The sequence below is a fragment of the Bufo bufo genome, chromosome 1 (assembly GCF_905171765.1).
Source record: "Bufo bufo chromosome 1, aBufBuf1.1, whole genome shotgun sequence".
Lineage (NCBI taxonomy): Eukaryota > Metazoa > Chordata > Amphibia > Anura > Bufonidae > Bufo > Bufo bufo.
Genome location: NC_053389.1, coordinates 632,505,590 through 632,527,928, shown reverse-complemented (window position 1 = coordinate 632,527,928; position 22,339 = coordinate 632,505,590). Strand labels below are relative to the sequence as shown.

General features: G+C 42.7%; 1 protein-coding gene across 1 annotated transcript in view; it reads right to left on the bottom strand.

Moving 5' to 3' along the window:
• Positions 1–438: 438 nt before the first annotated feature.
• KLF13 (Kruppel like factor 13) overlaps positions 439–22,339 on the bottom strand; it is a 70,601-nt gene continuing 48,700 nt past the window's right edge. The window contains exon 2 of the mRNA XM_040413841.1: positions 439–2,065. Within this exon, the coding sequence (XP_040269775.1) occupies positions 1,773–2,065 (293 nt within the window). The 3' untranslated portion in view covers positions 439–1,772. The remainder of the gene's footprint in view (positions 2,066–22,339) is intronic.

The following is a 22,339-nucleotide window of genomic DNA, read 5'->3' as shown; positions in this document are numbered from 1 at the left end:
ATCTAATTGCGGGGCCGCACCTGTAATTGTCAGCTGGCACCCGTGCACGCTATTTGCTGCCAGGGCTGCATTGTGTATGGGCAGCCTTACAGCTTTTACCTTTGTTGATACCCTGTAACAAACGCCGCTGTGTGAATGCATGTCAGGTTGGGTTTGTAGCCTCTCAATGTAAACAATAATGTTTCCACTCATGGACAACAAGCAGAAGTATTGAAAATGGTGATGAATTTAAGTACAATGGGGGTCATTTATTAAAGACTTGCGCTGCTGGAGGATGCACTTCATTTATGATGTGGAGCAGGCCTTGCCATAACTTAGCCATATCCTCTTGTAGCCCCTAGCTGGAGTAGATGTCAAATTATAGTCATTTTGTCGGGAGAGATGGCACAATAACACTGTGCGCCTCAATTTAGGTGCGCCGGCTTTCAAAAATGAGCATTTTTACACCAGTAATCATAAAAAATGACCCCCAATGTATATTGTATATTAGAAAACTGAATAGCTTTTTCTAATCCAGAGATGCGGGCACATCATCCACTTCACTAGTATCATTAGGGAAATAAATATGGTTGACGTCCTTTTTGTACTATGTACTGCCAGCTGGCGACTCCTGTAGCTTTCCCACTGGCGGTGCTGCTTACTCAGTAACTATCACAAGTGACTCGGTAACAGGTGCCATTTCTTTACACCCTGATAAGAGAGAAAAGTGCTCCGAAACAATGCTCATGTAAAGAAGCACTGGAGCACTAAAACTCAATTTTTTGTAGAAAATATTAAAATCAGACGGATAATGATGAACCGACAAAGTAATCCACACAGGGCACATATAGGGGTGTACGTATGGACATGTCTAGGAATAACATATACATATGACGGTGAAATATGACCAAACCAGAATTACCCGAACACTAAATGGGCACTGTATCCTAGGACTGGCACTTCCCATTTGTGTACGTACGAAACAAAAATCTGAGTGCAAAAAATAAAAAAGAAGTAGGACCTCACATAGTATAAGGCTGCAGTAAAGGGGTGACTTCATTGTACTCTTAAAACCAATGGACAATCCCTGAGCGAGGGCAAATATTGAAGAAGAGTTGAAAGTCATCATTAACTGTAAGCTGTGGACCAACACTCTTGTGCAAGTTTTCGGAGTCCTGAGGTGAAGAGAATTGTTTCATAAACCATTCTTTGTCCTTTTGGAAGAATATATTCAGCTTTTGACGAACATGAGATATAGCAGATAAGAAGGTGGGTTGTAAGAAATGGGCTTTAGAGGTATTCCACGTAGAAGAAAAAAAAAAACTGTTCAGATAGGGTACAGAGACTCATAACTGTGGACACACATAAGGTATGAGATTAGAGAGTCATAGAAATATGTATATAGTATAGTATTTGTATATAAAACAGAAACGTTATGGAAATCTGGAGGTAGACCACTGAGGAAGTACTGAATGCTGAAGATCCAGGACAGAGGAACCTGTATAATTCTGGAGATCCAAAACAGATTTGTTAAGAGAATTTTGGACATCCAATAGAAAGGCAGCCAAGAATGTTTAGAAAGGTAAAAGAGAGGAAATCTGGAAGTTTATCCTCGTATTGGTAACTGGTATTTGTTCTAATTATCTCAAATAAACCATCTTCAAACCACTTAGAAACAGAAGAAAAAAATCATAATATAAAAAAAAAAGAGTTAAATGTAAGTTTGCAAAAATTAATTTCCCAAAGTGTTCCACATTAGCTGAAGCAAAGTGCTAACGTCCAGTGCAAGTAGTTTAAGGGGAGCTTGCTGGGCTTATAGCAGGGCTGGATGCATCGGAACGGCTGTAGTCGCTGACAGAGCCATTCCTGGAGCTGATACCACCTCGCCCTTTGAGCATGCTGGGCTGGAAGTTGGCATGGCGGCGGGCATGCTTAGTCAGGTGGTCACTACGCATGAAACGCTTTTCACAGATGGGGCAGCAGAACTTCTTCTCTCCAGTATGAGTGCGATAGTGTCTGGCGAGTTCATCGGACCTGGCAAATTTCTTGTTGCACTCTTCCCAACTGCACTCAAATGGCTTTTCACCTAAGAAAATAAGTAGAAAGACTGTTAGCATTAAGAAACACCATCAAACCACAAATTATATACGTAATATATATTTTTATATCCATAACCAGCTACAGAAACTGACTGTATTTCGAAAAAGTATTACATACAGGAATAGTGCCCATTTAAGTGAATGGGTGAATGCGCTAAGTCACCAAGAGCAGCAGCAGCTACTTTTTCATTAGTGGCTTTTCTCAGGAATAGAGAGAGTCCCTAGCGGGTGATTCGGAGCAGTGGACCCCTCTATCTATGATATCTGAATGCCCTTTTGGCTTACCTGGTGAAATTACACCAGTAAGGCTTCCTTCCCACGCAAATTCGCTCAGATTTTTTTTTTACTGCTAAGAAAATGCCATAAAAATCACTTGCACCTATGTGTGAATCCACCATAAATGTTTCCATGAAATGCCAATTAAAGGGGTTGCCCGGATTCAGAGCTGAACCCGGACATACCCCCATTTCACCCCTCCGGCCCCCCTGATATGAGCATTGGAGCAGGGCAAAGGCTTTCTTGTTTGTTTTTACACCGCTAGGTGAAGGCTTCACTCAGCAGTGTTTCCGGTAACGTCACCAGCTCTGATAGGTGGGCTTTAGAGCTGCCCTAGCCGTTTTACAGGCTAGGGCAGCCCTAAAGCCGGCCCATTAGTGCTGTTGACGTCACCGGGCTCTCTGCTGGGTGACAGCCTTCGCCAAGCAGTCCCTATGGAGAGCATGGTAAGTCACCGGATCTCCTAAAAAAGACTTTGCCCAAAGGAGAGCATCGGAGCATGCATCGGGGCCTGCCTGGGTGAAAATGTGGGTATGTCCAGGTTCAGCTCTGAGCCCAAGCAACCCCTTTAAAGAGGACCTGTTAGAAGGTTTATCCTGCTGATTAACATGATACCTTTATTGCGAAAATCTGCTGCGCTGCTTCAGAGATATGGTAGTTGAATCAATATGCAAATAAGAGCTTCAGTGCACCGAAGGGCAGGTCTTAGCCCTTGATGCACCTCAGCTCCTTCACTTCTTTTGACTGACAGGGCCAGGCATTATCATTGTGCTCTTGCCTGGCCCGGTCATTATTTATTTGCAGTGGGGGAAATGAGATGTACAGCGCATGCGCAGATTATATGTGGAACTGCTGGGCCAGACAACAGCACAAAGATTATACCTGACCCTGTCAGTCAAGAGAAGTGGAGCAGCTGAGGTGCGGCGAGGGGCTAGGGTCACTGAAGTAAAACTCCTAGATTGAGAGTACTTTTTTGTACCACTGTGCCCTCCAGTTCAGTGTCCGTTAAATAACCCACAAAGCTTCATAGCGTCCATCTAAAGACATACTAACGGGTTTACATTTACTCTGTATCTTTTGAACATACATTAAAGAGGTTGTCTGCAATTCTTTAGAAAGGACATGCAGTGGGATAAAAATTTTTGTAAAGAAGGCATACTTCTGAAACTTAGTGGGACCCCACTAGTCTCGCCAACCACTGGGCACAGAGATGACCCACCTCGGCCAGTGACTGGCTAAGCAGAAATCTCCAGGCATTTCTTGTGTGTCGAGACAGGGTCTGGAAGCAGACCCCCTTCCTGGCAACCAAAAAAGTTCTCTATTTGTTTCTCACATCTAAACAGAGCTTGCAAAAATTCACGACCTCATCTAGATGTATGGAAAGGATTTTCCACCTGCAAAAAAATGCTGAAATTTCTGCAATACATCTGGCGCGTGTTAACACACGCTTAAAGGGGTTATCAGATTTTTTTTTTATTTCAGTTCATGTCCCCCCCGACTCCTTAATTACAGTAACAACCTTTTCATTGGGACAGCGTAGTACTAGCAAGAGATTCCTTCGATCCTATGCACAATGTATCGGATGTGATCCCGTAAGTGCCAGAGCATATAAGAACCGGGAGCGCAGTGCGGGCCCGGTAAACAACATTTAATAAGTACCAATGGAAAATTTATTACGGTAATTAAGGGGGCGGACATGAAATGAAATAAAAAAATAATAATCAGATAACCCCTTTAAGGGTGTGTTAACACGCGCCAGATTTATTGCAGAAATTTCTGCAAGTGGAAAATCCTTTCCATACATCTAGACGAGGTCGTATCTGCATAATGTGTATGAATTTTTGCAAGCTCTGTTTAGATGTGAGAAACAAATAGAGAACTTTTTGGGTTGCCGGGAATTGAAAAAAAATAAAAAAAAATAGGTTAACCCCTTTAAGTGGAGAAGATAAGTCCACTCCACGGTGTCATCAGTAATCAGGTTGAAGGACTGTGCCACAAGCAGTGATCTGCTGTGCACGCACATTCACACTGTACTACGTCATCATGGATTATATCATTAAAGTATGAATTGCCAGATTAAATAGAAGCGCTATATTTCTAGCTTTGGCGCTCGTGTCATACCACAAGTATATAGGAACACACCTTAAGCAAACAATCTCGTCTGCTGACTGTACATTTTGCCCTTTTTAATGACCACCTTGGTATAACACCTAAGCAAACACATTATGCAGTCTTGGGTAACTCCTATCCGGTTCTCTTCAGTGACATTTGTAATCCTAGGTGAGATGCCAGGAAAGAAGAGAATGTGGCATTTAAGACTTCTGCCAGATCCTCTGCAGCGCTATAGATAGCGTCGACTGTCCTTAGAAAAGGATGTGGTTTCAGCAAAGTTTTCTCTCGGTTTCCCCATATTAATAACTGTAATTGCTGCAACTGAAAAAGGACACAAAATCCAGAATGGTAATGGACACTTAACTGCCTGGTAGGGCCAGCTCCGCTGAATGCAATGATACCGCAAACAGAGAGCACTCGGCCGGTACCTGCGCACCCAGCATGTCATCACGCCCTTATTCACATGTCCGTGATGACATTTGTGACCAGACGGTCAGTGTGTCACACAATGTCCATACTTTGCCCTCCGTCTGTCATGTTCACCACATGCACTAGTAGACAGTTTTTCTAGAACATCTCTAACCAATGGTCAGTGAAAACCACTGACAGAACACGGATGCCACCACTCATTTTTCCCCTAACCCATAGGCTCCAGTGGGAGTGTTTGGTCCGCAACAAATGTACTTCATGTCCCTGTTATTGTGAATAAAATCCATGGATACGTGAGCTGCCCATGGGGAACACAGACGGCACACCATGAGTCACGTGTGAATAGGGGTGCATTCACATGAGCGTGCTGTGTTTTGCGGTCCACAAATTGTGGATCCGCAACACACTGACACCAGCCAAAATGCGGATCCAAACGGCCGGCGCTGTAAAGAAAATGCCTATTCTTATGCTCTATATTTTTTGCAGACCTGTGGAACGGAACTACGGATACGGACAGCACGCCGTGTGCTGTCTGAATCTTTTGCGGCCCCGTTGAAATTAATGGATCCGCACCCATTCCACATGGTTGTGTGAAAGCTACTTTTAACACAGTCAGTGTTTGGTTAGTGATTTCAAGATTTTTACCTGTTTTGTCTCACAATCACTAGTGGAAATCACTGGGGTCTAGTGTAGATAAATCTCCCCCAGTGAGTGCACACATTAGCAGTGACAAGGCGGACACTATGCGGAGCTGCTGCACCTTTCAACTAAACTTTCCGTTTTTTCCACTTAGTGGGAATTGGTGTACCTCCTAGACCATAGCAATTAGCGAGATTGCAGCGGTTTTTATCATCACTTCCAGTAGCCGTTCAGAAGCCATGAAATATACATTAAACGGTTTTCATGTATATTCCATTATCCATCTGACATAATGATGCCATAACTGTGTCAGGAAGATTTATTTCCCGGACATGCCCTGCGGCCAGACTACAGTGATATCATATTCAAACTCCATGGCAGCAGTAAAGAGTTAGCAACTCAATAATTAGTTCTCCCCCGGCCTTAGACGGCTCCGGAAACAATAGCCGCTTATTTAGGCCTCATTGCATGACCATATGTATTCTGCTGTCCGCAAACTATGGATACCGGCTGTGTGCATGCTGCATATTCCTAACAGAACTGACCATTCTTGTCCACAAAACAGACTAGAATAGGACATAATCTATAATATGCCACAAGCAGATGTCATCCGTGTACTGTCCGCATTTTTTTTTTTTACGGATACATAGAAATGAATGGGTCCATGTACGATGCGCAAAAGTGCAGATCAGAGGTTGACCCAAACTACAGATGTGTGCATGAGCCCTTAGGAGATTTCTTACTCAATTACAGTATGTACCAACATGATGACTTGCTATGTTGCAGCACTACAGCATATTCGGCTAAAGCACAGCCGTTCTAGCGATAACAGCACGCTTTCAGGAAAATCCGCAGGTTTGACTCAGTCAAACTGTATATGAATCGACAAATGTCTGTAAATCACATTAGATTTGTTGTTAAAGAGGATCTGTCTCCTCTCCTGACTTGTCCGTTTTAGAAACTACTTGCATCCCCCTTGTAATAACACATCTGGAGCATCTCTTCTTATGATGTGCCATTCCTTTATTCTTCCTGATAGAAGTATGAATTCATTGCTAGCAGTTTGCAGTAAAGGTCCAGATGGGTATTACCAGTTGAGGGTGTGTCCCTGCACAGTCTACTATCCAATTAATGCTGTCAGGGGCAGACTGTGCAGGGACACGTCCCTAACTGGTAACATCCATCTGGACCTTCATTGCAAACTGCTGGTAATTCATTCATAACTTCTATCAGGAATAATAGATGCTCTAGAAAATGATTACATGCAAGTAGTTACTACAACAGGCATGTCAGGTGTGGTGAAAGCTAAACATGGCTGTATTTTCCAAAAATTAGCTTTTGTTGTTCCATTTCAGTTTGGAGGACATGTATCTACTGAATCTGTCTTCCCCGGAGAACATGTATGGCCACTAATAATCGGATTTCTAGGTTGCTACATGTTACATGTCAGGATGCATGTTACCTAAACTGACACATTGAAGCAAAGTAAATCAGAATAACAGAAAAGCGAACGCATAGCATCTGGACTGAATTTTGACCTATTCATTTCAATGGGTCTGCACACATCGCCTTTGCGTTCAGGAAAAATCGCAGCATGTTCTGTATTGTGCGTTTTTCACGCAGCTCTGGCTCCATAGAAGTGAATGGGGCTTGTGTAAAAAAACGGAAAGCATCTGGATGTAATGTATGTTTCACTGATGCTTGCAAAGAGGTGTAGGTTGTTCTTCAGTTTTCCTTCGTGCGTGTGAAAAACGCATGCAATCTGGATACAATCCTGATAGAAAAACGCAAACAATGAATGCAATCGCAGAAAAAAAACTGATTCAACTTGAGTGTAAAACGGTCAGTTTTTTCCTGAACAGATCCTGACACGATTCATAACGCCCGTGTGAACGGGGTCCTAAGACAGCGATTTCCAGAAAGAAAATCTGCATCGAGCTGCCGCAAACTGTCCGGGTTTTATCAACAGCCCAATTGTATGGCTTAAAAGTGAAGAAGTATGTATTATCGATTACCTACACTGTAACTGATGGTGTTCATTTTTTTAAATATTTTTTTGATTATGTTGAAAAAAAATTCTATAAAAATGATTGAAAAAAAAAAAAAAGTGAAGAAGTAAATGTTGTCCCAATTTGACACCACGTCAGCAAATTTTTAAAATAATTTGGTCCATATGCAACTTCAAAGAATGTGCAGAACATGTTTGCTTACTTCTCACCAGTTCAAGTGGCTAACAGGACCCTCAAGCAATCCTTTATCATGTACCAGGCGCTGGGGGAATTCTGGCAGATGGTCAGATGTGAGATAATATTAAAGCATTCTCTATGGCAGGGGAGTACAACCCGCAGGCCGCGTGCGGTCCCCGTCCTGCTGGGCAGAAACACAGCTGATTGTGCGAGGAATCACTAGTTTGCCGACTGATTTACAGATTCCAAAAAAATGGAACGGAAACAGAATGAAAATACGTTCATGTGCAAGAGGTCTAAGAAGGAGGAATGACTACTGAACACTCTGCTCATCATTTCCCTGAAGGTGTCCACCATGCATGTTTCCTCTGATGTCTTATATCACAAAAGATGCTCTTTACTCATGTTGTACATAAATTAGCTGTTTGAAGTCAAACTCTTGCTTGGAGTCAGACTTGCAGTGCCAAAATACTGCCCCTTCTGTAATAATTGGCATTCCCTAGCACACAGGGGCATAGGGGAAGCAGGGGAAGCGGCTACTTTGGGGTCCATCCAGGGAGAGGAGGACTAAAAGATTTTGTCAGGGCCCCTCAACAGTATTACACAATGAAATTATATACAGTGACAGTGTATAAAACGGATGGAATAGCTACCGGCCTTGGTCTGAGAGAGCGATATTTACTAACAACAGGAATGGGGGCCGCATGAAAGGAAGGGGTTGCGAAAAAATAATAGGGGAGGGGGGCCCCACTCAAAAATTAGCTGTGGGGCCCAGTCATTTCTAGCTACGCCACTGCTAGCACAGACAACCTCATCACCAAACCACCTAAGAACTACTGCTGTGTTGCATCCTCGGCACATGAGCGGTGTAGCTCTCAAGAGGTCTGGTGATGAGGTTGCATGTACTATACAGAGAAGGGTCAGGATTTGGGCAAGGACCCAGCAAGAAGGACCATGGCGCCATGAATCCAAACAGCTCATTTATATAGAAGACGAGTGGTGAATAAGGAGTATCTTCTGTAAAATGAGACATCAGAGGAAACATGCGAGGACACCTTTGGGCCATAGACTGTTAGAGCTCATGCACACGATTGTTTGTACTTTGCGGCCCGCAAAACATGCATCCGCAAGAAATACGGATGACGTCCGTATTGCATCAGTTTTTTTGTGGATCCATTGTAATAATGCCTATCCTTGTCCGCAAAACGGCCAAGAATAGGACATGTTCTATATTTTTGGCGGAATGGCCACGCGGACATACGGAAATGGAATGCCACTTTGTTTGTTTTTGCAGACCCATTGAAGTGAATGGTTCCTCATATGGGCTGCAAAAAATCGGAACGGACATGGACAAAAAAACACTTTTGTGTGCATGAGCCCTTAAGGCAATCTGGGTGGTTTGGGGGGGGGGTGGGGGTGATATCCTGGTGACAGATTCCCTTTAAAGTGGTTGTCCCATCATTGAATATCATATTCATTGCATAGATCATCCCAAATGAACAATGTTTGCCATTTACACATTGTTAAAAAAAAAATATCCAATGAAGAATTATGACATTTACTTACAAAGTATGGCCCCACATAATGCTCAGAGTGTTTGGCAACTGTGGTCAACTCTTTAAAGGGGTATTCCCATCTCAGACATTAGGAACCCACTGCTATCTCTAGAATGGGCCCCTCTACTTCACTTTGGAGGCCCCATTTTGGACACAGGAGCGAATTCCAGAGGTGGGACCCGCACCTAGTGATATGCCACCAATGTATGAGATGGGTATAACCCTTTAAGGATGGTTTTACATGGTGATGTGAAGTCTGAGGAAAATGGTCCATGTGACAGCCACAATTCCCGGACCTACCATAGTACATCTGACCCCAAACTCACAGTATTATAGTGATTTCTGATTCTGTGAGTTCCTGGCTGACTGCGGGACACTTTACTGTGCATTGAGTACAGGACAGTACACCCACGGTCAGGCTGGAACTCACAGCATGATAAATCCGGATCAGCTATGGCCAGTTGGGAAAATGTGGCCGTTACACTGACTTTGTCACGGATCACACACAGCCATCTGAAACGGTCATTAAGATTAAAGAAAATTGTCATAATAAACGGTATTGATAATTTGGGTATGTTTCACGTACATGCATCCTAAACCTTATGAAAACGCATTACTCTTCTGTTACTGGAGCTGAAGCTCTTCAAACAGATGCATGCATATGTACTGTAGAAGTCATAACTCCAGTGACCTCGCTGTAGGGGGAGCCTAGTGAATACGCATTAATATGTCTCCTACTGTTTAACAGCATACTTTAATTGATGGTCTTTTGTGTCTCCTTGTGAAAGCACCTACAACGGGCTTGAAAGCTCTAAACTAAAGCTATAGGAAAGTATGGAAAACTGAAAAATTTGCCATAAAATGTAATACATATTATGATTGATGTAGAAACTAGCCATAGTTAGCATCTGTCTGGATCACCTCTCTAAAGTCATGGAAGCCAAATCTTTATGGAAAATTGTTTGTGAATTGTGATGCTGAAGATTAAAAATAAAAATAATTTTATTTTTGCAAAAAATAAACAGAATGGCTATTAAAGGGCTTTTTCTAGTTATCTGTAAAATTTATCATTCACCCTGGACTTGTTAATATCTGTAGAAGAGGTTCTCAGGTTTGAATGACATATAAAAGGAATCTATGGCATTAAATACTGGTGACTCATGCTTCAGTCAGCATAATCTGCTTTCTTATTTAGTTTTCCTTTTGCTCTCACTGTCCTAACTTTTTGGAAACATGAACTTTGTCATAGACTTTCATTTTTAAAAGTGCCCCTGTTCTGTGTCATGTGACCTTTTCTTCTGGCTCAACTGATATCCTGTATACCAATCACCTGGCTAGGAGCTGATCGTTATAGCCCAGAACTTGGGATGTTACTAGTGATGTTTTGTTTTGGGACTGTGTATTGTCACTGCAGAGAATGTACATACAGTCTTCATACCCATTCACTTAAAAAAAATCTCCATCATTCTGTACTCAATACCCCCTACTTAATACCCCATAATGAGAAAGTGAAAACACAATGTTCAAAATATTTGCTAATATATTGAAAATAAAAAAAGAATTAAAATCTTGCATCAACGTAAGTACTCAGACCTTTTCTCAGTTTTAGTTGAAACCCCAAGCAGCAATTATAGCCTCCAGTCTCCTTGGGTATAATGCACAAGGTTTGCACACCTGGATTTAAAGATTTTCTGCCATTCTTCTCTGCAGATCCTCTCAAGCTCTGTCAGATTGGATGGGGACAATCAATGGACAGCCATTTTAGCTCTCTCCAAAGAAAATATATTTATTCACTTAGCCTCTGTAAGCTTATTATATTCTCAAATCTTTGAATTCACATTAAGTCATTTCAAGTGGGTTAAGTCAGGGCTCTGGCTGGGCCACTCAAGGACATTCAAAGAGTTGTCCCTAAGCCACTCCAGTGTTGTCTTGGCTGTGTGCTTAGGGTCACTGTCTTGTTGAAAGTTAAACCTGAGGACCAGAGCACTGGATCAGGTTTTCATTAAGAATATATCTCTGTACTTTGCTCCAATCAGCTTTGTCTCAACCCTGACCAGTCTTCCTGTCCTAGCTGCTGGAAAACACCCCCAAAGCATGATGCTACCACAACCATGCTTCACTGTAGTGATGGTATTGTGCAGGGCATGGTGTCCTCCAAACATGTCGCTTAAAATTGAGGCCAAAAATCTTAATTTCATCAGACCAGGGAATCTGTTTCTCACAGTCTGAGAGTCCTTTAGGTGCTTTTCTGCAAACTTTCATGTGTCTTTTACTGAGGAGAGGCTTCTTTCTAGCAACTCTGCCATAACACCCAAATTGGTGTAGTGCTGTAGTGATGGTTGACTTTCTGAAAGTTTCTCCCATCTGTGCACAGGATCTCTGGAGCTTAGTGAAAGTGACAATTGGGTTCTTGGTCATCTCTCTTACCAAGGCCCTTTTCCCTTAATGGCCTACTTTGGAGGGGGAGGGGGGGGGGCAACTCTAGGAAGGGTCCTGGAACTTTCAGTGCAGCAGAATTTTTTTTTTACCCTTCTCCAGCTTACAGCAAGCAAGCAAGGAATTATGGGCACGTAGTCTCAGTCTGAAGCTGGGTATATAATCAAGCCCAGTAATTGCACGTGAGCAATGAAAACAAATGGTATGCGGGTTACACAGACAGTTGGGTGTGATCTACACCGGTGTTGGCTACACTTATAATAATAATCTTAATGTATATAGCGCCAACATATTCTTTAGTGCTTTACAATTAGTCTTTGCTATGATCTCAGAAAACCCTTTAATAGTAACATCTGGTCTCCGAGCTCAACCCATGAAGCTTGCGAATCTCAAGATTTTCAGATAATGCAGAAGGGCAACAAAGACATGGGCCTGGCTGGTTTTTAAGTGCCATGCTGCTCCCATGAAGTGTGTGGTATTTTTATTGCACATTTTTTATGGTCTTGGAGCAGTGATTGATGTTCTTCACACATTTGCTTCATTTATGGAATGCTTTATTGTCGAGCTCAGCATATATCATGTGCTTAGCAGAATGCATGTAATCTCGGGCTTACTGTGAACTCTATTACTAAGTATATAAAATAAAAAAAGTAATTGTCACAGGGGCACAAGTCTCCTGGTGAAACCCCCTCCCAAAGGTTTACTTTATTGCTGAGTAGTTTGAATGCTAAAGGACTTGTTCAGACAAGAGCCTGAGCAACACAACACATAAGACACCACACTGGACAACACAAGAAAGTGAATACTTAACAGTATGTGTCTGGGGAAAAAAAATCGCTATATATTACGTTTTTGAATACAATCTATTCACTTGCTCACTCTTCCCAGACTAAGGCTACTTTCACATCTGCGCTTTCCCTTTCCGCTATTGAGATCCGTCATAGGATCTCAATAGCGGAAGAAAACGCTTCAGTTTTGTCCCCATTCCTTTTCAATGGGGACAAAACTGAACTGAACAAAACGGAATGCACCAAAATGCATTCCGTTCCGTTTGGTTGCGCTCCCATCGCGGACAGAATAACGCTGCAAGCAGCGTTTTTCTGTCCGAGATGTGGTGTGGAGCAAGACGGATCCGTCCTGACACACAATGTAAGTCAATGGGGACAGATCCGTTTTCTCTGACACAATAGAAAACGGATCCGTCCCCCATTGACTTTCAATGGTGTTCATGACGGATCCGTCTTGGCTATATAAGACATAATACAGCCGGATCCGGTCAAGACGGATGCAGACGGTTGTATTATTGTAACGGAAGAGTTTTTGCAGATGCATGACGCTAGTGTGAAAGTAGCCTAAGGATAAGGGGGTGCTCTAATGTCTGACCGACCCACCGCCAGAGAGGAATTTATAATGTTGTAGTAGGAACACCTCCACCTGTAATCACTTGGCTCAACCACTATATAAAACAAATATATTTATTAAAATAAAATGAAATATGGTAGCAGCAGTAGGGCCCTATAATACAGTATATTAAAATAGGTCAAATGTATCCCCATTAGACATATATTTAAGGTCCTCCAGAGAGAATGTGTAGTCACTCATAAATGGAAGCTCATATTCCCACAATAATGAGTTCGGATCAGGTAAGCCTGCAGTCGGGCTGTGACACATACAAGAAATACTGATGGAAAATATGGTCAGAGCACAGACATGTAAATCCAGTGTAATTGTGAGTCTAAATAATTAAAGGGGTTGTCCAGCCCTTACTAAAGGTGCCACCAATTACCCAATGAACCAGTGAAACGCTAGTTCGTCGGGTAACGTTCTCATTTGTGCAGGCACCTAAATCTTCGTTTGTCGGCAGCAGATCGTGCTGTGTATGTATGGGGACGTACGGTGGCATTAGTGATCACTGTTCCCCATACTGTGGAGGAGATCACTGCCTGTAAATGCAGCGGTCTCCTTCACTGACGATCAGGTGCTTGCCGGGAAGGAACGGTTCCCTGCTGAACTGTCTCGTGTAGAGACCTAAAGTGATGGCTAGGGCTGCAACGATTAATCAAAGTTATCGATAATATTCAAGGAAAAAATGTATATAGATTTGGTAATCTAGATAATCGACACATCATCAATTAGTGTTAAGCGTATAGAGAAGAAATAGCGTGCTCATAAAAACGATACCTTTTTTACAAATTAATGGGTAAATGGAGCAGAAAACTGCTCAAATGGTGACCATGACCTAACAGAAGATTGGTTAAGTCTTTTGACTCCTACTGTGATCACAGTAGGAGTCAAAAGACTTAACCAATCTTCTGTTAGGTCATGGTCACCATTTGAGCAGTTTTCTGCTCCATTTACCCATTAATTTATAATAAAGGTATCGTTTTTTTTTATGAGCACGCTATTTCTTCTTTATCGATAATATTCGATAACGGTATTCGTTGTCAACGAATCCCGTTATCGAATAATCGGCTGATTCGTTGCTATACGGGGCGGGAGGTCAGGGTCCTTAACCAGCAGTAACTTTCACTTCAACTTTAAATCAGCGCATCTTTACTACCTTACAATGAAGCTCCGGTAACAGGCAGAGCGGGCGGCGGCGTTACGTCACTTACTCACGTGATGCACCTGCCCCGCCTGCTTCATTCATAAAGTGGTCGGAGCAGGCGCGTCACGTGAGTGAGTGACGTTACGCCGCCGCCTGCTCTGCCTGTTACTGGAGCTTCATTGTATTTGTAAGGTAATGAAGATCATAAAGCTGATTTAAAGTTCAAGTAAAAGTTACTGCCAGTTAAGGAATAGTCTGAATACTGATGTGGCCGGTGTATTGGGAGATCTGTGGATGGCACTGTTATGGAGGGGATCTGTGGATGGTACTGTTATGGGAAGGGGATCTGTGGATGGCACTGTTATGGGAAGGGGATCTGTGGATGGCACTGTTATGGAGGGGATCTGTGGATGGCACTGTTATGGAGGGGATCTGTGGATGGCACTGTTATGAGGAGGGGGATCTGTGGATGGCACTGTTATGGAGGGGATCTGTGGATGGCACTGTTATGAGGAGGGGGATCTGTGGATGGCACTGTTATGAGGAGGGGGATCTGTGGATGGCACTGTTATGAGGAGGGGGATCTGTGGATGGCACTGTTATGAGGAGGGGGATCTGTGGATGGTACTGTTATGGGGAGGGGGATCTGTGGATGGCACTGTTATGGGGGAGATCTGTGGATGGCACATATAGCATACGATGCTATATAGTGTCATCCATAGATCCCCCCCATAGCAGTGTCATCCATCCCCATAACAGTGCCATCCACAGATCCCCCTCCCCATAGCAGTGCACAGATCCCTCTCCCCATAACAGTGCCATCCACAGATCCCCTCCATAACAGTGCCATCCACAGATCTCCCTCCCCATAGCAGTGCAATATGGCCTTTGAACATAATTTTTCAAGTAAAATCATATAAACCCCTTTTTTTTGTCATTTTGGTGTTTTTTATCAATTAATCGATGAAATTATCGACAACTAAACGATTATTCAAATAATCGTTAGCTGCAGCCCTAGTGATGGCCCATGTCCAGGATAGACCACCGGTAGCTGATCAGCGGGGGTCTGACACGGTGCATCCCTGTCAATCAGCTGTTCAGGTGGTATTGGCGCTGGAATTACACAGCTTAGTCAACTTTTACTTCTTGTATCCCAAGCCTAGGTGTCAACATTGCCTGGATGTGAGATCACCACTGCGAGTCTATGTTGGCAGTGCTGCTTCTACAACGCTGCCCTGCAAACAATCCAGACCACAAGGGAGTTAACTTTCTTACTAGCCGATAACTTTTTTTTTTGAGGGGGGGTAGGACTAGGGATAAAAACTATTTGTACAGAACAGGAAAAAAAAAAGAAACTCTCTAACTTGCTGAACTAGCAGTATTACAGAGTGATGGACATATAGTATCAACAAAGCTACGCCTGCTCTGGATCTGTAGCTCCCTCTCTACACAAGTGGGGGAAAGGGCTACACAGACAGATGGGACAGTCAGAATAACTGCAGAAGGTGGGGGAGGGTTATACAGACAAGGGTGGGGTACCTTTCCTCTAAAAGCGAAAAGCTTCAACCAAGAATGAAAAAAAAAAAAACAAGCTGCTGTCTGATTTCAGCCCCGGGACTGTGGTTTGAAAAAGTGAGTCAATGGCCTGTCAACAGTCGCCTTATTGTGCAAAACCTTCAAGGAACATGACTAACAATATAAATGTTTAAAGAGTATTTTGCATATGTGATAGCAGTTTCAGCAGCTGCTTCTTGAGGGTGGTGTGTCTTTTTGTTGTGTGTTTTTTGTGTGCTCTTTTTACTGGTGTTTTTTTGCTGTGTTTTTTAATGCAAGAAAAAGCCAGCTGTTGGCTTTGAAGTTTACGAGAATTATTAAATGCATTACAAAAGTGTGTGTGTTTTTTTTTTTCATTGGTGTTTTCTTTCACTTGCTTTATGTTTTTGGGTCAATTACGTTTTTAAGTCGCAGCATGCTCTGGGTGTGGCTTTTTTGCATGATCTTCTGGTGTTTTTGTCTATAGACCTACACAGTTTTTTTGTTTTTTTTGAGCCAAAGTTATTGCTTTGCGAAGTCTCGCAAGACTTTGCATAATAACTTCAGGAATTAATTTGTACTATAAAAAAACATTTCCCAAACTCTGGTTCGGTTCCAAGTGGTACCTTGGAACCAAACCCGAGTTCGGGAAATGTTTTTTAACTGTACAAATTCATTTATGAAGTTATTGCGCAAAGTCTCGAAGCAATAACTTTGTTTTATCGGAGCCAATACATTCTAAGGCTACTTTCACACTAGAGTTCGGAGCGGATCCGTCTGATGTTTCATCAGACGGATCCGCTCCGATAATGCAGACGTTCGCATCCGTTCAGAACGGATGCGTCTGCATTAAAACTTAGAAAATTTTCTAAGTGTGAAAGTTGTCTGAGCGGATCCGTTCAGACTTTACATTGAAAGTCAATGGGGAACGGATCCGCTTGAAGATTGAGCCATATAGTGTCATCTTCAAGCGGATCCGTCCCCATTGACTTACATTGTAAGTCTGGACGGATCCGCTCGCCTCCGCACGGCCAGGCGGACACCCGAACGCTGAGCGGAGCGGAGGCTGAACGCTGGCAGGCGGATGCATTCTCAGTGGATCCGTCTCCACTGAGAATGCATTGGGGCCAGACGGAAGCGTTCGGGGCCGCTCGTGAGCCCCTTCAAACGGTGCGCACGAGCGGACACCCGAACGCTAGTGTGAAAGTAGCCTAATACTGTACAGAGCTCCTGCTCCGTACAGTATTAGAACGAAGTTTTATAGTAATCGATTCAGTCATCCCTAATTATATCAGATCACTCTTTTTTTGGTGTGAGATGTTCACACATAGCAGATTTGTTGCAGAAATTTCTGGGGCTCAAAATCGGTTTCATTCATGTGAATGACACTTCTAGCCCCATACAGATGAATGGAACAGACGCATACATTTCTGCAACAAATTTACCACGTATGAAGATGTTTTTTAAGAGTTCTGATCTTCACTTTCATTTACAGAAATGATGACACGAGCAGCAAAAGCCTTTACAAGATACTTATAATATAAGATTCTGTTATGGGATACCATGCCAAAAGGCAAAATAATGTTTTTGAAGACGACGTGGCTTATTTGTTAGCATAAATCAGGAAAGACACGTTCATATCAGACGTGGTTAACCAAGCTGAAATGCAAGCTGCGGACAAGAATAGGACATGTTCTATCTTTTGCGGAGCTGCGGACCTGAAGATCGGGGCCGCGCTCCGCAACTGACAGAACACTGTGTGCTGTCCGCATCCATTCAGTTCCCATAGAAAATGAATAGGTCCACACCCGTTCCGCAAAATTGCGGAACAGATGCGGACCCATTTGCGGACGTGTGAATGGAGCCTAATTAGACTAGGGTTAAACATATGAAAGGTCCTCTTTAAGTAAATGACACTGAGTAACAGATCAGTTTTCTCCAGTTAAAAGTTCAATGTTAAACTTTACTATACATTTTGCAATCAGTTGCTTCATTCTAGAGAAAAAGTACTTTAAATCCATATGCAAATAAGCAGAGAGGTGCACCGAGGGCGGGTCCAATCCGATGTGTGCACCACTGCTCCTCCTACTTCCGCTGCCAGCCCCGTCTCCTTCTTGATTGACAGGGTCAAGAAAGATGACCTTACAGAAACCTGGACCTGTCAATCAGAAAGGAAAAGGCGGGGCATGGATGCATTGAATAGCTGGGGCGCACCCTCGGTCACTTAAAGAGTTATGATTTATGTAAATAATGAAAATCAGACATCATACAGTACATGACAATCTCTGACAAAGCTAGAACCAGCCCTGTCCCTCACATGAAACATAGAATGTGTCAGCAGATAAGAACCATTTGGCCCATCTAGTCTGCCCAATATACTGAGTACTATGGATAGCCCCCGGCCCTATCTTATATGAAGGATGGCCTTATGCCTATCCCATGCATGCTTAAACTCCTTCACTGTATTTGCAGCGACCACTTCTGCAGGAAGGCTATTCCATGCATCCACTACTCTCTCAGTAAAGTAATACTTCCTGATAATACTTTTAAACCTTTGCCCCTCTAATTTAAAACGATGTCCTCTTGTAGCAGTTTTTCTTCTTTTAAACATTCTCTCCTCTTTTACCTTGTTGATTCCCTTTATGTATTTAAAAGTTTCTATCATATCCCCTCTGTCTTGTCTTTCTTCCAAGCTATACATGTTAAGGTCCTTTAATCTTTCCTGGTAAGTTTTATCCTGCAATCCATGTACTAGTTTAGTAGCTCTTCTCTGAACTCTCTCCAAAGTATCAATATCCTTCTGGAGATATGGTCTCCAGTACTGCGCACAATACTCCAAATGAGGTCTCACTAGTGCTCACAATGCCTCCTAATAGTGCATAGAAAATGATTGATAATAGTGCTGTATAGCCATGTTTTATCATGCTGAAATTTAGAACAGTTGTTATATCAAAAGCATAGTAATGAGGATGTGCGATTCAGATTCTCTCTCACATATTGTATACGAAGTCTCACTAGTGCTCTGTAGAGCGGCATGAGCACCTCCCTTTTTCTACTGGTAATGCCTCTCCCTATACACCCAAGCATTCTGCTAGCATTTCCTGCTGCTCTATGACATTGTCTGCCTACCTTTAAGTCTTCTGAAATAATGACCCCTAAATCCCTTTCCTCAGATACTGAGGTTAGGACTGTATCACTGATTTTATATTCTGCTCTTCTGTTTTTACGCCCCAGGTGCATTATCTTGCACTTATCAACATTAAATTTTAGTTGCCAGATTTTTGACCATTCCTCTAGTTTTCCTAAATCCTTTTCCATTTGGTGTATCCCTCCAGGAACATCAACCCTGTTACAAATCTTTGTGTCATCAGCAAAAAGACACACCTTACCATCGAGGCCTTCTGCAATTTCGCTGATAAAGATATTAAACAATATGGGTCCCAGAACAGATCCCTGAGGTACCCCACTGTTAACAAGACCATGGTCTGAATATACTCCATTGACTACAACCCTCTGTTGCCTGTCCCTCAGCCACTGCCTAATCCATTCAACAATATGGGAGTCCAAGCCCAAAGACTGCAATTTATTGATAAGCCTTCTATGTGGGACAGTATCAAAAGCCTTACTAAAGTCTAGATAAGCGATGTCTACTGCACCTCCTCCATCTATTATTTTAGTCACCCAATCAAAAAAATCTGTAAGATTAGTTTGACATGATCTCCCTGAAGTAAACCCATGCTGTTTTTCATCTTTCAATCCATGGGATTTTAGATGTTCCACAATCCTCTCCTTAAGTATGGTTTCCATTAATTTCCCCACTATTGATGTCAGGCTTACTGGTCTATAGTTGCCCGATTCCTCCCTACTACCTTTCTTGTGAATGGGCACAACATTTGCTAATTTCCAATATTCTGGGACGACTCCTGTTGCCAGTGATTGGTTAAATAAATCTGTTAATGGTTTTGCTAGTTCACTGCTGAGCTCTTTTAATAGATTTGCGTGTATCCCATCAGGCCCCTGTGACTTATTTGTATTAATTTTAGACAGCTGACTTAGAACCTCTTCCTCTGTAAAGACACATGCATCAAAAGATTCCTTAGTCTTCTTTCCTAACTGAGGTCCTTTTCCTTCATTTTTCTTTGTAAAAACTGAACAGAAGTATTCATTGAGGCAGTCAGCTAGTTCTTTATCTTCTTCCATATACCTTCCTTCTTTTGTTTTTAATTTGGTAATTCCTTGTTTTAGTTTCCTTTTTTCATAAATCTAAAATGGCCTCCTTCCGGGTTGGCTCCTCAACTACTTGCTGTAGAGATAATCCCAGTAGGGAATTTAGAATATTTGTACTCCTGGCAGAACTAGCTATTTTGGTTTTCCAGTTTACATCAGGAAGATTGAAGTCTCCCATAATGATAACTTCCCCCTTCAAGGTCATTTTAGCTATTTCCTCAACTAGTAGATCATCTAATTCTTTGACTTGGGTAGGTGGTCTATATATCAAACCTACACAAGTTACCTTATGATTATCAAGCTGCAAGGTAAGCCAAACTGACTCTAAATTGTTCTCGCTAACTTGTATCAAATTAGATTTTATGCTGTGACAGGGAAAGAGCTACAGCAGAAAGGACATGCCCCCTGAGCTGCCAGGCTGAAGAGAATAATGAATGAGGAGATGTCTGGATCCATGTGCTTCTGAAAGAACATATGGCCGGTGGCAGTCGAAGATTTAAATTGAGCACGTTCGACCAGCTCAGTGAGATGTACCAAAAAAATAAGGAAAAGAACAAACAGCAGGTGGCGCTATCCAGATACATTTTAATGAATAGCTCACTGGTTATACTAAATTATTAATTACATGCAATTATAAAAGTATTCAGGTCCAGGTGCTGATCTGACAAATGTAGAATATGCTTCATGACACAACCCCTTCAACTGCTCATTTGTATATGGTCTAGAAATACGATTTTTCAAAATGAAGCAACAGATCTCTGAGTGAAAAGCAGTGGTGCACCTAGCCTTTCTGCTGCCCGAGACAAAAACTGAAATGGCGCCCCTCCCAACCCAATTTCTTAACTTAACCCCTTCCCTTCAGCCCATGGCCCTTCAGCTGCCCCTCTCTAGCCCCTACCTGGTGCTGCCTGAGGCGATCGCCTCACCTGGCCTCATTAGTGGTGCAGCCCTGAGTAAAAGTTTTCTTTATTTTCAGCAAATTTCCTAGAAAGAGACTCCCTTTTAGGCTACTTTCACACCTGCGTTCAGGTGTCCGCTCGTGAGCTCCGTTTGAAGGGGCTCACAAGCGGTCCTGAACGCAGCCGTCCGGCCCTAATGCATTCTCAGTGGAGGCGGATCCACTGAGAATGCATCCGTCTGCAAGCGCTCAGTGAGCGGACACCTGAACGCTGCTTGCAGCGTTCGGGTGTCCGCCTGGCCGTGCGGAGGCGAGCGGATCCGTCCAGACTTATAATGGAAGTCAATGGGGACGGATCCGCTTGAAGATGACACCCTATGGCTCAATCTTCAAGCGGATCCGTCCCCCATTGACTTTCAATGTAAAGTCTGAACGGATCCGCTCAGGCTACTTTCACACTTAGAAATTTATCTAAGTTATAATGCAGACGGATCCGTTCTGAACGGATGCAAACGTCTGCATTATAGGAGCGGATCCGTCTGATGAAACATCAGACGGACCCGCTCCGAACGCTAGTGTGAAAGTAGCCTAAGGAAGTAGAAGGCGGCAAAATGGAGGTTTGAATGAGAATCTACATATTTTATAGCAAATATTTCTTATATTTACAGGCCCATTAGCCAACAAGCATCCCTTGCTTTCTGGAAATGTAAGGGTTTTTCAGATTGTGGCAGAATGTGTTCCCTATAGTGAACTAAACGCATGATCTATAGTCATTACCTATTACATAATGTCCGTTTAGTTCATGGAAACTAGACGGGGCTTCTCTAGAACAGCTGTTGGGTCGCATGGTAAATAGCGCACATTTGTAGGAATAATCATTGCCAGATGGGGCAGTTAAAGAACCATGGAGAATGGCAGTAGTAATGCCTGCTATTTGCTACAGTATTTTGCCTATGTGACATGGTTGTTAACAATTAGTTTCTCTGCTTGTAGAAATTACATTTCAGCAGATTATACAAGCAGTCTATACATAAGGCAAGCGAAGGGCTTGTTTTCACCATCCTAATGAATGCCACATGTCCTGGTATCAGATGGCTGCTACGAAAGGCCCGTGTTCATACCCATAATAATAACAATGAAGTGGCTTTTATTTTATAGTCTTACCTAATCTACCCGCTGAGATATATGTCAGTATAGATGGCTAGCAAGCTAAAACCTCTGACATTTACCAGACGGTGCTACCTCCTTGACCTTATTTTAACTCTACTATAATAATCACCTCCTGCTCCAAGGCTCCGTGGCCAGTACTAATACAAGGCGAGGCATTACTCACTGCAGAGTACCTGAATCAAGGAAGATCCTGCTTGATGAAAGTTTACATTATTTTTTAAAGGCTCTGGATTAAAGGGGCTGTCCACGAC